Source organism: Nannobrachium achirus, assembly GCF_963921795.1.
Source record: "Nannobrachium achirus genome assembly, chromosome: 23".
Classification (NCBI taxonomy): Eukaryota; Metazoa; Chordata; class Actinopteri; order Myctophiformes; family Myctophidae; genus Nannobrachium; species Nannobrachium achirus.
In genome coordinates, this window is record NC_137830.1 from 45,401,142 (window position 1) to 45,416,740 (window position 15,599).

General features: G+C 43.5%; 1 protein-coding gene across 3 annotated transcripts in view; it reads left to right on the forward strand.

Moving 5' to 3' along the window:
* The window catches only part of camk1da (calcium/calmodulin-dependent protein kinase 1Da), a 109,615-nt gene extending 103,694 nt beyond the window's left edge, over nt 1-5,921 (forward strand). For all 3 annotated transcript variants that reach the window (XM_080754011.1, XM_080754013.1, XM_080754012.1), the window contains 4 exons: nt 58-136; nt 687-774; nt 2,661-2,910; nt 4,358-5,921. In XM_080754011.1, coding sequence (XP_080610137.1) covers nt 58-136; nt 687-774; nt 2,661-2,910; nt 4,358-4,491 — 551 coding nt within the window. In that variant the 3' untranslated portion in view covers nt 4,492-5,921. The remainder of the gene's footprint in view (nt 1-57; nt 137-686; nt 775-2,660; nt 2,911-4,357) is intronic.
* The last annotated feature ends 9,678 nt before the right edge of the window (nt 5,922-15,599 follow it).

Below are 15,599 nucleotides of genomic sequence, written 5' to 3' on the forward strand. Positions count from 1 at the left end.
AGAGAGAGCATGTGCGCGTGTGCATAATTATTGTTGACCCTCTGGTTCTTTCTCCAGCCAAGGATTTTATCAGCAGTCTAATGGAGAAAGATCCGACAAAGCGTAACACCTGTGAACAGGCCCTCAGACACCCATGGTGAGCACGCGCACACACACACACACACACACACACACACACACACACACACACACACTGTCTCGACTGCCCCAATGACACATACTGTACGCACACATGCACAGACACATTTATCTTGCTGTCTTCGTGGGGACATCGAACCTACTTTACAATTTACAGTTTACAATTTAGGCATTTAGCAGACGCTTTTAATCCAAAGCGACTTACAATAAGCAGGTAATACATCGATGTAATAAGCAAGATAATATGCCAGTACATCAACAACAATATAACAAATGCATAGGAATATCAATCTAGAAAAACAATAACATAGGTAGACCACGCACCTAATCAGTAAAAAAAACTTTTCTAAACCGTAAAAATGCTATCTAGCTTCGTGTGTGTGTGTGTGTGTGTGTGTGTGTGTGTGTGTGTGTGTGTGTGTGTGTGTGTGTGTGTGTGTGTGTGTGTGTGTGTGTGTGTGTGTGTGTGTGTGTGTGTGTGTGTGTGTGTGTGTGTGTGTGCGTGCGTGCGTGCGTGCGTGCGTGCGTGCGTGCGTGCGTGATCTTAGGATCTCCGGAGATACGGCGCTCTGCAAGAACATCCATGAGTCTGTCAGCCGACAGATCAAGAAGAACTTTGCCAAGAGCAAATGGAGGGTGGGTTTGTGTGTCTGTTATATTCTCTGTGGATTTGTGTTCTGTTTATACACTGTAACGGACTGTGGTGCTGACAGATGGTTTAAACACTCGCTTTCATTTACATCTTTCTCATCTTCACTCCTTTCATTCCTCTGCTTTCCTCTCCTTTTTTTCTGTCACATTGGCTTCTTTGACTTTGGTTATTATTGCTCCTGTGTATGTTCGTTCTTTCTGGTTTATGGGTCAGGGACTCAGGGCGTGTGTTGGACAGTACAGTATGTGTTACTGCAGTGGTTCTCAACCTTTTCAGGCCACAACCCCCAAAATTATCATATTTGAACTGGCGACCCCCCACCCTGACGAGCACTTGGTGTTGTGAGATTTGAGGCATTACATTTTGTTTAACACGGTTCTATTGTGAAAATAGCAGATCTACATGCTCACAACGCCTCGCGTTGCGAGGCGTTGTGAGCATTATCACAATTTCTTTTATCACAATTTCTGCCTCTAATATTTGACAATATGGCCAATGTTAATCTATTCTACAGGTATTAAAAGGGTCTTAAACGTCCTTAAATTGTCACTTTAGAACTGTGCAGATACCCTCTATATGCTTATACTGTATGTTGGTTTGTTTACTGTTGAGTGAGAAAACAATGTTTCACATCAAGCTAATCATCTGGGGACCCCCCTAAATGATTTGGGGACCCCCCTGGGTGTCCCGACCCACAGGTCGAGAACCACTGGGTTACTGTACATTATTGGCCGAATCAAACACAATGGGCTGTGGGAGAACTGAAATATATTCTAAATACCGTATAGTGCTGAAATATCCATTATTTGGAAATCAAGTTTCTTAACAATTACATAGCATTGGCAGGAAGCATGCACTATACTGACTGCAATCTTTTGTTTAATTTTATCTTTCTGCACCATAACTGTGAGATGTTTCATTGAATACCTTCTTAACCCTTTCCAAGCCACGGGGAGCCCCTTAATATTAAAACCGTACTATATCGGACTTCCTAGGGGGGGAGGGGCAGCCAATCGTCTTTTCCCGTACTTTCCCGTATTTACCGAAATAAATGATTTTCATCCGAAAATCGGCGATCGTCTAACCTTCCCTAGTCACCACTCGTGCATTGATAGCTCATGGCTGGTCTGACATGAAGCAGAAGTGATGTCATGGCCCTTTCCTTCTCCAAGGCACCTTCCCCCATTCGGTTACTGTCTGTACACGAGTGCTTCTACTGCAGCCGTGCTGGTGGCTATGCTAGCGATACTTTTCAGTTCTACTCTTGAGTCACACATGGATTATTTGAGGGGACATTTACGTGAACGGATCGCGCACGTGAAACGCACAGGGACATGATGCGTCAGCCGAATCTCCCACTCTAAGCCAATGCAGATTGAGAATTTCACTGGGAACTGGGGTGAGTAAAACAACGGGGGATCGCGGAATGGTAATGGGGGATGAAGACCACGTGATATAGCGCTGGATGTCTGGTAAAATGAATGCGGTTCAGATCATAATATAATAATAGAAATTTCACGGCTAATCTACCAACAACCATTCTATTTCGGACGGCAAAGTGTTAAAGGAGCTATAGTCAACTTTTTCATTGTAGGGCCGACACTTTGTTTACATCCTAGTCTATAGACTAGAATGTAAACAAAGTTTCGGTCTGACAATGGCCAAAATAATTATTTTATCATTATTTTACGCTTTTTGTGGTCATTTTTGAATAGAAACACATATATGAAGCTTATTTTTTTATAAAATATTTTCGAAACATTATTTTTATTTTAGCATCCGTTTTTCAAGAAAAAGTTGACTATAGCTCCTTTAAGTGGAAGTGTCTTTGTCCCTCCATCCACCTCTCTCTCTCTCTCTCTCTCTCCAGCAAGCATTCAATGCCACAGCAGTGGTAAGACACATGAGGAGGCTGCAGCTGGGCAGCAGCATGGACTCGTCCAGTGGCTCAAACAGACAGAACCAGAAGCCAGCTCAGGCACAGTCCCAGTCCTCCGGCCAGAACCAAGTGGACCAGGGCCAGGCCAGCCTGCCTAGCCAGAGCCAAGTCCCCAGCCAGAACACCAGCTGTGCCCCCCCGACCAAGACCTCTTCCATAGACACCTCCAGTACAGCCCCCCGTGAGTACTGCTGCCATTTGCTTGAAATGTGAAACGCTGCTGCAAATAGGCTCTATGCACTACTAGGGCATTCACCAAATATTTGAATATTCGAATATCAAAGTCACTATTCGACGTTGTTCACCGAAGTCGAATATTCGCTTTTTTTTTTTTTTTTTTAATATATAGTTTATAAAGCTTGGCTAGATAGGAAGTCATAAGAATGAGTTGTAAATGCCCCTGGTGGCCAGGGGTTCTCAAACCTTTTTAGGCCGTGACCCCCAAAATAAACATATTTGAACTGGGGACCCCCACCCTGACAAGCACTGTAGGTATTACATTTAATGTGACTCGGTTCCGCAGATAAATATTGTGAAAATAGCAGATCTACATGCTCACGCGTTGTGAGCATGTAGATCTGCTATTTTCACAATTTTCGCCTCTTGCTTACTTAATATTTGACAGTTTGGCCAGTCCTTTTGAATATTCGACTATTCGAATACTTTGAGGTTGAATAATTCGAATACTAAAAATCACTATTCGTGAATGCCCTACTATGCACACAGCCATTTTTGGAGAGAAAATCACAGGTGTTACCAATGATACTATTGAAGGGTCTGTTCCATTCTGGTTAAACAGAGTCAGGGTGCCGATATTGTCTGTAACTCTGAGAGTGTACAAATGGAACCAAATGGGTCCATTTGTATACTCTCAGAGTTATGGGGGTCCTTGAAATCAAAACATTTGAGAACCACTGTGCTACCCAAATGGAGCAGAGCCTTCATTAGTCTCATTGTTGTTAACACCTGTGTGGGAAGTATATAGCTGCTGTGCATAGAGCCCATTCTTGCTACCACACAACTTTCTCACCCTCCAATTATGTACACTATTGTACACTAGTAAGACGCCTCAGGGCGACAAGCGCGCCATGTCTTGGCCATCTGGCCAAGACATGGAGGACCAGTTACCATATATGGAGACCCCTGGTACCCATATATGGAGATATGCTGTGAGAACCCAAACATGCTTACTCAGTTATTCGTTATGTGAAAGTCCTATGATATCTATGACATCTGACATCATAGCCTTTTATGCCCATACATGGAGATCCCTGTCTGTAGAACCGGCCACACAGATATGGGCTGTCTTGGCCATCTGTCTTGGACATAATATGGATGGATAATATGGATTCTGTTAGTGTGGTATGTGGCCGACGTGGCCTCCATATATGGGCATTCCCATATGAAGTCCTGTTAGATATGGGCTTGATATTGATGACAACGGGGAACTCCATATATGCGCATAAAAGGGATTCTGTTAGTGTGACATCGCAGTGAAGCCAGAGTGTGATGTCAGAGCCTGTGGGTCCCGACCCACAGGTTGAGAACCACGGTATTAATACACAGACGTGCTGCTATACTGAGGTGCCCCATGGACTGATGTGTACATTATGAATCCGCCCTCTCAGGTGTCACGGCCCCCGCCACCCCCTGCAGCCTGGCCTCTGCCCAGTCTGCCACCTCCTCCCCCGCCGCGGGGCCCGAGCTGGCCTGCCCACACCCCTCAGCGGTGCCGCCGCCGGTGCTAACAGGGACTAAGTGACGCCAAGTCCCGCGGGGAACCAGCTGGGAGGCCACCGCGTTGTGAGGGAGAGAGAGACAGAGAGAGAGAGAGAGAGAGAGAGAGAGAGAGAAAGGATGGAAAATGAGGTACAGCGTTACGTCCTCTCGCCCTCTCTTTGCCGCACGTCTCTCCTCACACGCCACCCTCTCCCCCCAGCCAGCTCCCCGCCCTGCCCCCCGCCCCCCCCCTCCTGTCAGACCATGTCCAGGAGGAACGGGAGAGCAGAGGACTCTGTGCCCCCCCACCCGTCGATTTCCAACCATACAATGCCATATTGTACGCACCGCTCACTCACTCCACCTCTACCTGCCCCGCCCGGACTATAGACGCCATGTCGGACCCCTCCCGCAAGAGCAACGCCATGGACAATGACTCTCCAAAGACACTTAACGACGGCCGAATGTGATTGGCTGTTCTCGGTGAGGAGGAGGGTTAAATGCGCCACGTGTTGAGTGCCCATTGGTGGTCGGAGGCGGGGACCAGGTGGTGTCATTGCTGTTAATCGGTGTCAGTCGAACTTGACTTTGTTCTTCTCTGGTGTTTCACTGTTTCCTGCATTGCTTGATTTAGTTTTCCCACTTTCGAGTTGGATTGGTTTGTCTTTCTGTATTGTTATTGCTATCATTGTCTTACATGCTCTCGTGGGCTTGTATGTTTGTTTATGCATTATGTTTAAGAAGTGCTTTAAAAGTACCATACGACTGTTGAGTGGTGTTACATGAGTAAGCGCTTTATCTATTTGCACAGGGAGGATTAGAGGCTGTTTCCTTTTTTTCAGCCACAGATTAAGTGTGCACGTCAGTTAAATTGTTTGTCCACCTAGATTAATCCGTAGAACGTAGACATTGTGAAGCATTTTGAAAATCCCCAAATGGGATTGGAACATTGTACTACTTTATCTGAAACATCACAATATGTTTCATTATTTTCTTACTTTCTATGACTTTTATAACAATCACCCTTTAAGGGATACACTTACAGGTGACTATGAAACATGGAGCAGGTTTAGGTTGAGGGCGACTTATTCTTAGTTGCATGCCGGTGTCGCATACCGAAAACGGATCTACAAGCTCACAACGCGCATTGTGAGCTTCTAGATTATCTTTGTTATTTTTGGTGCACGACACGATGTGCAGCCAAGTACAAATCACCCTTTAGAATAGATTAGATTAGAGGTGTGCCTGTAAACAGTGGGTCTGCAGTTCAGAATGCCAGACACACTACAAGCTTGCTTTTTGTGTAAATGAATGGAGAACAGGTCACAATGCAGTTTTAAGTTGCCTGGCACAGAAATTGCTTGCAGCCTGAAATTCGGAATGTTGAACGTTTAGGTTAAGCGTTCCAAAATCCAAGATGGAGGAACTATTGCCTGCCTCCCTTCCTTCCGTCTCAACAAAGCCATCGCCATTGCGTCATCAAGCTGCCCCCCCCCCCCCCCCCCCCCCCCCCCATAGAGAAGTGCTCAGGGAATACTGCAGCTGCACTGTGCGTTGTGAAAACTTGGTCTCCTGGTTTACGTTTTACTCACCTCTACTCATTTCTTAGATGGTTCCGGTGTTGAAGCATCACGGTTAATGACAGCTCCAGTGTTTTGATACCTCGACCATGTCTTTATTTCATTTTCAAGCGGAGTATTGACACTAATCTGTTTGCCAGAGTTTTTGCAGATTGATTGATGGTAGGTTTGAATGGCGCTTGCCAGTGTTTTGGGATTGTAGCACATGTGGCCATATTTAGGACAAGCCTGGGCTGTGCTGTTGACGGTCTTTGGATTTTAGACTTTTACCCACTGCATGTTGGGTGTTCACTCGCACATATCAGATTGTCTTGTCACGTGCAAATCTATCTGTCCCTTTATTGTGATTTCTTGCCAAAGACCAATGTTGGCTTTATAGAATATTCAGTTGATCATATTCTACCCAAAGAACTAGACAGACAGTGTAGCGGGGTTTACACAGAACGATTTAAGAATAAACCACTTGAACCTAGTGTTCCTATTCTGGGCATTTCATAATGGGCTAACATTTCACAGAAAATAGGTGGACATTCGCCAAATGAGCTTGTAGATCGGCTATTTTCAGCTAAGATATTTTGTGTAGGGAAAAAGGGAAAAGGATGCGGCCAAGGATAGACCCCTGGGTGACCCCAGTAAGTGATATATAGCGAGTTTAAGTGCTTAAATGAATTAAAACAAAGGGCTGAAGACAAGTTATTAATCTCCTACCCACCCCCAACTACTCTTCCACCCTTCGCTCAAGAATTATAAAGCACGTTTGTCTGAGCCTGTACCCTTTTTTACCAGATCATTAGCTGATTTAAAGGCATACAAAGTGTATATGTGGCTAAACCCTAACTGTTTGGCATCTAGTACATTGGAATAAACATTGTATTATGTATGTATATGCAAACACAATTTTTACCTAGGTATGTCTCCTCTGCTGCTTGTCATATTTTGTGTTGTTGTCTCTTGTTCAGTTTCTTCCTTTTATAAGTACTTACTGTATATTGCTATATAATCTTGTGTGTCTGTTCAGCTGCCCAACACAAATGTTTACCTGCCATTAGTAGGCACTGCCTTCTCATAGTGTGAGTAAATTCAGTGCCCTCCAGAACACTCCTACCGACAAATTTGTTGAATTGATGAAAACATTGTTAATATAGTTTCCACTGATCCTTATACCTGGGCTCATGAATAGGGTGACCAGACGTCCCGTTTTACCCGGGACAGTCCCGTTTTCAAGCTACGTGTCCCGGTGTCCCGACAAATATCTCTAAAACACTAATATGTCCCGGTTTTCAACATTCACTACAAAATTGTCCCGGTTTTCGCCAGAATAAAATAATAGTAGATGTTTTCAGTGGTTGCATAGACATTTATCATGTTCTTTTCATGAAAACATGCTCACCTAACCAATCAGAAAAAAGGAACAAATTCATTGCGTGTCTGAATTCAACACTGAGCCTGTTTGTCAATCATTCACTGCCTGTTTGCAACCCTGCGGTGCGTGTGTGCGCGTGCACGAACGTTAGAGAATGGGCAAGCGCGTGCGCGGTAACATGCGCATTGCTTTTAGGGTCCCAGTTTTAGGCAACAGTGTTTTGCGTCCCGGTTTGAGTGGCTGAAAATATGGTCACCCTACTCATGAAATATCTTATACTTGTGGAAGGCCATGTTGTGCTTTTTTCAGGAGTAAAGAAAGGAAGATTGGAGATAAAAGTTTTCTCCTGTGGCAGGACACAGACCAGGTGTCTAATGCCTCATTCACACTACAGATATATAGTTGAACGTTTAGCTTGGTAATTCAATGTAATCTCAATGGAAACCAGCTTTAAAGCTTTCAAAGCTTTGTTCTCAGGATCTCCTGCATCTTTAAAGCTGGTTTCCATTGAGATTACATTGAATTACCAAGCAAAACGTTCAACTATATATCTGTAGTGTGAATGAGGCATTATAGTGACTGTAGAGTACATTAATAAGCTACTAATGTTGCATAAACATGTCCATAGCAACAAGTCTATAGAACAGACAAAACTGTCCTTTTTTAATCCGTCATTATAATGGTGCCATCATGTACTTTGAATGGGACACACAGATCCTTCTAAAAAGATTCGAATATTGTGTGAAAAAGCATTGCAGATGCCCTAGCAGCCCAAATCATAACCGACTTCGGAAACTGCCCACTGGACTTCAAGCCACTCTGACTTCAGAAGGCTGACATTTCTCTATTATAAATCCTTGTTTTGAGTGGTTTCGTGTAATATTCAATATTTGAAATATGGACTTTTGATATTCATGAGCTGTATGCCATAAAAAATTTAAGATTTTAACAAAAAAAAGGTTTGGAATGTATCTAGAATATATGAAAGTTTCAAGAAATATATGAAGGTTTCAAGAAAATTTACTTTTCCACAATATTCTAATTTTTCGAGAAGGATCTGTATTATGTGCACAAATGCAAGCAAGTGTGTAGGCACAAACAAGAGTGTTTCGAGGCAGGCAGCGGGGAAAAGAAAGGTCAGGTTCCGGCTCTATGGGATTTGCTCTTCATTTCTTTTGATCAAAGGCTCAACAATTATTGTTTTTCTGAATGAACCTTCTTTCCGTGAAGAACCTGTTGTAAATACAGTATATTGTGAATGTGAATGGTTGTTTCCAAAATAATACTTGCAAATGTTGTGCTGTTCAAGAATGTATGAGTGAGTGTCGTCGTCTCCCCCCCCCCCCCCCCCCCCCCGTGTGTTTGTGTGTGTGTGTGTGTGTGTGTGTGTGTGTGTGTGTGTCTGTGTCCGTGTGTGCGTCCGAGTGTGTGGCTGTGCAGGCGGGGAGGTGGCGGAGTGTTGATTGTATCTCTATGGAATGTTCAATGTAAAAACAATTACATATATATATATATATATATATAACTGTATGAAACACCCCTCTACTGTCCCCACTGCAGATTGCTTTAATAACAGCGTATAACACCTGGTGACAGACTGTCCCATGACCGTTCAACTTCAATGTTTGCATTGTTTACCAAACTCAGGCTCCAGTTCTAACAGTCTGTGTAACAACATCCAAAGCTGTGACTGACTTACCATCTCACACTCACACCATTTATGGACCTGTGCTGATTCCAGATCGCTCTATATATTCACCTGTGTCTGTCCCTCTGACCCCAATTGATGTTCTCACATTATCACACAGACAAGCACGCACGCACGCACGCACGCACACACGCACGCACGCACGCACGCACACAGTCACACACACACACAAACAAACACACCCCTTGGCGCTCTTGGAACACACTCACCTATTACCAGCTGTCACAAGAAAAGGAGGAAGACGTGTTTCTTTTCTTCCTCAAGTGCGTTGCTAACAAAACACAAGCATGTTGCGAGGGGATAACTGACACTACTCCACTCCACCAGTGTTTGCATAACCCTATATGCCCTTGTATGATGTTTGTATCTATACTATGTAAAGACGAGGAGAGCCCACGCGAGAGCTGGGTTCTTTCGGGCGGGACCCAACTGCATCTCCCTTTATATTGGGTCTCTTTTTGTCCAGAGCCCGCTCAGCCAGCGGGCCGTATTTACTCTCTTGCATGTGACACTTCCATCCATGTGCAACAGTGTCAACCGTGACCACACCTTCATGTGTACGTGGACACACTGTGAAGTCCTGAGTGGTTCATTTGACTCCTGAGAGTGTGCTGTGCAAGTGGGACCAAAATGGATCTGGCTCCTGTTTGTGTACACTCTTCAGAATTACACGATGGTGGAAGTAGTATCGATATCCCAATGTTACTCTGTTACAAGTAAAAGTCCGGTATTCAAATATGGCTTGATTAAAAAGGACAAAAGTATTGGCGTCAAAATGATGCTTACAGTGCCAAAAGTAAAAGTACTCTTTACGTGGTAGTGTCCAAAGAAAAGGTTTTCAAATGTAAGCTATAACTTAATCCTTTGAAAATAGCAGATCTACAAGCCAGAGTATATACAGGGCTGGAGTGGTTAATGTACTCTGTCTGTATCTAGTAAATTAAGTTTTCAAATAATTGTAGTGGTGTAAAAACAACACATTTTACTCTGAGTTATAGTGGAGTAGAAGTAAAAGAAAATTGGTAATACTCAAGTAAAAATAAATACCTCAAATGTGTACTTAAGTACAGTACTTGTACTGTAAATGTACTTAGTTACTTTCCACCACTGGAATTACAAATGGGTATTAAGTGACACTCAGGATTTTACTGTGCAGGTATCACATAGCCTGCCGCTCTTACTGTGCTGTGATGATGATGATGATGATGATGATGATGATGATGATGAAAACTTCTGTTATGGGGCTTGTATATCCAATGCCTTCGACAATCATGTGCACATATCAAGAATTACCATGATGAACAGAGGCCCGAATTCTTTTTTTTTCTTTTCCTCCTGAAATAAATCCTGAATGATCATGAGTTGACTCTCTTCTCATCTTGTTGCACTCGGTGTATTTACATTATGTGCGTGGAATGCATTTCTTTTGCACATAATGCGTATGAATGTGTGTAATATTTTCCTTTAGCAACCAGTTAGTAGCCTATATGGGGATTAAAGGTAGGGTAAGTGATATTTTTGGGTTAAAACAAAATGTGTTTTTTTCCCCCTTTTTTTTTTATAGTAATCATCGCTCTGGGGTGTTTGTTCAGTCACAGGGGTCTCCCCATTTTTGTAGTGTTCCTGTTATAATTGTGTCTGCTTCATTTGTGTCATCACTGTCAATTTCACTTATTTAATCTGTATCCTGACTCAGTTCTCTATCCTGATTGGATAAAATTGGCATCGCCCCTGAAAATGCATTTTCTGTTTAATAAAAAGCTGGAGAGACATGTGTGGCGGAGAGAGTCGCAGCCCTAGCCTGTAGCCTCAAAAGTCTAGTATCTGCCCTCGTTCCATATAGGGATATCCCTTTGGAGTAATGGTTAAGATATTGGACTTTCACGTGGGAGACCCTGGTTCGAAGCTGGGTGGGGAGGTTCGTATCACCTCCGTTACATTGGTGCCGTGACCCGGATCCGGGCATCCCCGTAGGAGGGGGTGAGTATGGCGGAGAGAGTCGCAGCCCCAGCCTGAAGCCTCAAAAGTCTAGTATCTGCCCTCGTTCTATAGGGATATCCCTTTGGAGTAATGGTTAAGATATTGGACTTTCACGCGGGAGACCCGGGTTCGAAGCCGGGTGGGGAGGTTCGGATCACCTCTGTTACACATGGATAAGCCGGGTGGGGAGGTTCGGATCACCTCTGTTACACATGGATAGTGGATACTGAGCAAACACTTTATAGCAATGGGTACTATCAGAATATAGAGCTATTTAACCCTTATTTGAACCAAAGAAAATCACTTACCCTACCTTTAAGTTAACCATAAGCAATCTGATGGTCAGAGCCTTGTTTATTTTGTTTCCTCCAGTAGTCACTGGTCTTGAGGTCGACCGTAGATGAGTGAGTCTAGGGAGAGGCCACCTGGTAATTGGAACGTTGGACCCTCGACTCCCCACTCTACATGTCAAAGTGTCCCTGAGCAAAGACACTTAACCCCTAATCTGAGTTCCCAGAAGTTCTCGTCAGCTTTCGCATACAAACGGGAGCAGTGGCGTCAGTTCAGCAAAAGCTAGGGTATGGCAAAGATGGGAGTCCTCATGGAAAAGAGGCATTAGGCCTACATTTTGTATAACACGGTTCTATTGTGAAAATAGCAGATCTACATGCTCACAACGCCTCATGCTGCGAGGCGTTGTGAGCATGTAGATCGGCTATTTTCACACGTTTTTTTCTTTTCTTTTTTTTTCAGTTTTTTACACAGGTTTCTACGGTTTCTTGGGCTGGATATGGCAGCCTGGAACGGTTGTTCAAGTGCAGCTAAACTTAGCATGTTAGTAAGTGCCACAATTAACAATAATGCATTGCACCTGTGCAGCTGACCTGCGGAACCTGGGAATATACCATTCTGTCAAGATGGGGAGAATACAAGTGTGGGGAGAATATAATCATAATACCTTGTTAAAGTGACCATTTTGTTAATTTTTTTCATTTGTAGTTATTTTACTGTAATTTAACAACATAATAACTAGCGCAGATAGACAAAGAGACATTCATGGAATTATATTTAAAAGTAACTTTTATTTTCCCCCTGGACTCAGGGTATGGCAGCTGCATACCCCTGCCATACCCAATTGACGCCCCTGAACAGGAGAGGCAACACTTAAAGTTGCTATATGCAATTTTCTGCTGACATAAGCAGGAAACAGGCAATTGCTTATTTATTTATTTATTTCTATTTTATTCTATTCAGACGGCTAATCATGCTTCCTAAATAAATGTTGTCTCTGTGACACTTCCTGGGGCCACAATCTGCCTCCGAAACTATTAACTATTATTTTTTATCTGTGAGAAGTTCTGTCATTGGTCTGCTTATTTGGCAGCCTGCCAAATAAGCAGACCAATCAGGACCGCCTCTTGTTCTTGTTCGGATTGGTTGACCTGTCTGTCAATCCTTTTAGCCCCGGTCGGCTGGTTCATGCACCAATGAGCTGCTAGTGACAGAGCTTCTTACAGATAAAATAATAGTTTTGGAGGCAGACTGCGGCTCCTAGAAGCGCCACAGAGACAAGATTTTTTTAGGGAGCATTGTTAGCCGCCTGAATATAATAAAATAAAAATAAAAAATAAGCAATTGCCTGTTTCCTGCTTATGTCAGCAGAAAACTGCTTAAAGCAAATTTAACCCCTAACAGCACTCATCTGAAACATCTGAGCAACCATCAGCTGGGTGACACATTTCTTTTTTCTTTTTCTTTAATTTGTTTTCTTAATTGCCTTTAAACTTCACTATGATCTAGAGCTGAGAGTATTCTACCAGACCCTAGCATCCTTATCCTGGGGGCAACTGTTCTATCTGTGAAAATAGTCCATTTTCAAGCTCATGATGACGCATCGCATTGTGAGCTTGTAGGTCTTCTTTTATCTGCAAAGATATTTACTTTATTAGGGGGAAAAGGAGGAATTCTAGAATAGGCCCCTGAGGGCCTCGAACCAATGATCAACCAAGTATAGTGTTTAAGTGTTTTATATGGTTAGGATGCATGTGGACACCAGGCAGACACTGGACACCATACATTCATAGCACTTTGATGGACATTCACCAGACATCGGAGAGATGCTGTCTGGGCTTCTGGCAGATGTTGGCTTCACAGAGCCATGCAAGATGCACCCATGCTGAATGCAGATGTTCGCTTTCCCTCAAAATACATGTTCCCTGCAATGCCCTCCTCACTAAAACGGTTGCATTGCCCCAGGCATCAGTGGCACCATAGGCGCAGCTCTGTTGGTATTTAAATCAAAGAGATTACTGCAGGTATTCATAATCGTTACCATTTGCTGTTTTTTCCTGCGCCCCTTGTTGGAATTAGCATGTGGTTGCGATGAGTGGTGTTTTCCTCTGCTAAATTGGTGCAGCTTTAAGGTTAATGGTAGTTATTACAGATAAGTGCTGTTGGCCCTTTAATTAGTAAAGATCGGCTTTTGTTGGCGTAGCATTGAGGTCAAACCTTAACTGAGGCTGTATTGTGGGAATCCTGCCGAGCCCTGTGTTTCCCACCATTGTCATCCCATTTGAACTTGGTCGTCTTTGCAAGAAGGCCATTTCCATTATTACGTTGTTATGCTGCATCTCTGTACATGTCTGTGGTTCTCTGTGAAACCTTCCATATCTCTGCCTCACTTTTGCTTATCTCTGGCTATAAAAACTAATGAAACGTATATATTTCGACCCTTACACATGCACAATCCTGCGTGAGCACAATTCCACGCAAAGCATGAAACATATTAAATGAAAATATTATTCTACTTGCACATAATGGCAATTTCATATAAGGAACAGACAATGGCATTTTCTGCGTGAGCCCATCCACTCACTGTGGGATCAAGGGTGAAGGTGACTGTTGACATTGGCTGTAGAGCCGATGTGTGCTGGAGGGATTCACTCATCACTCTGCCTCGTGAAGAGCTTTTCTCTTCTAATCTTGTATTCATCATGACCTCAACATCCATCTCTCTCTATCTCTCGCTCGATCTCTCCTTTCTCCCTCCCTGCCTTGCTCTTAACTGAGTGGGAAGAACCATGTTTCAACTGTTTAAAGTACACATTTAAAAGACCAGACAGCGGCCAACGACGCAAAAGATTCAAAGTAAAGAAAAGAGAACAAAGCCATTTTGGTAACACACTGGACGTTTATGTTATTCATTGTTCAACAGCTCTATAGGCTCAGCCCAGAGCCTAGCAGGTTCACCTCCTGACCTCCTCCCAACCTCTATCTTCTGACTCACTCTGCTCCCATCTTCCTGCTCCTCGCCTCAAGCGTAGTGGACCCCCTCTCTGTTCATATATGAGCCTCATTTATGCCGACGAGCATCTGAAGTGCAACTTATATTTAATGACCAAGAAATAATCCCATCGAGTGCATTTGCACCCTCTTAGCATCAACCACCTCTACATCTCTGAGCTCTCCTGAGTCCTGGAGTGCAGCAGAGTGCACAGGGTTTTGCAGTGAAGGGCCCTAAGAGGGACATCAGGTTTTTCCATCCTTTGCGATTATGGCCAGACACCCACTCTCCCCGAACTCTCCAAGCATTCTATCGGTGGTCTATTTTCAAAGCCCCAAACAGGCGAAATAGTTCAGCGAGACCCTGCTGATATCCTGGCCTTTCGTCTGCCCAGAAAAGTACATTCCATTCTGCTCTGTGTCACTTGCTTAGCTCGATGGACCAAAAACCGAACCGGACAGATTTGTGTCTGTCCGCCTGCGTGTGTGTGCGCGCGTGCACACTCTCCTACAGATGCAGGTATTTATTTTCGTGTGCTCACACAGCCAGATGTTGATCGAGGCCAACGGGTCTGTGTGATGGGGTTCAAATGCTAGAACACGAGAGAGAAAGAGAGAGAGAGAGAGAGGATGAGGGAAGAGGGAGAGACGGACAGAGAGATACAGTGAGAGACATTGTGGGGGTGGTACATCTGGTTGTGTCCAGGGAGAGAGGGAAACCCATCAAGAATCCATGTAGTCATGGTTCGATTAATAAAAAAAAGGTTGTGGAAAATAAGTAGTTAAGAGTTGTGGGGAGGAGGGACAACCACTTAAAATACACTTTATCATGCGATAAATAGCTATATTCCTCACCTGTCAACATTGCAACACGCCGAGTTTGTTAACCTGCTATTGTCCTGTGAAGACATTTTCTTTTCTTTTTTGTTGAATGTTATTATGAATAAATGTTGAGCATTTGACCGGAAGAGGGATGCTATGGTTGATGTGGTAAACATGAAACACTTGTGAAATTGTTAAATTGTGATATTAACAAACACAAATATCAACCATATTAAACAGTCTATATTTCCCTAAAGAAAATGCATGTATTTTATTCAGTCTGATCAGAGGCAGGGATGAAACATACTACTGTCTGTCCCCACAATGTAGAACATGAATGACCAGTGAGCGGATATAAAAGCAGCTAATTGAACCTTGAATATAAAATAAAAACATTCTTCCTCTCTTTCTCCTCG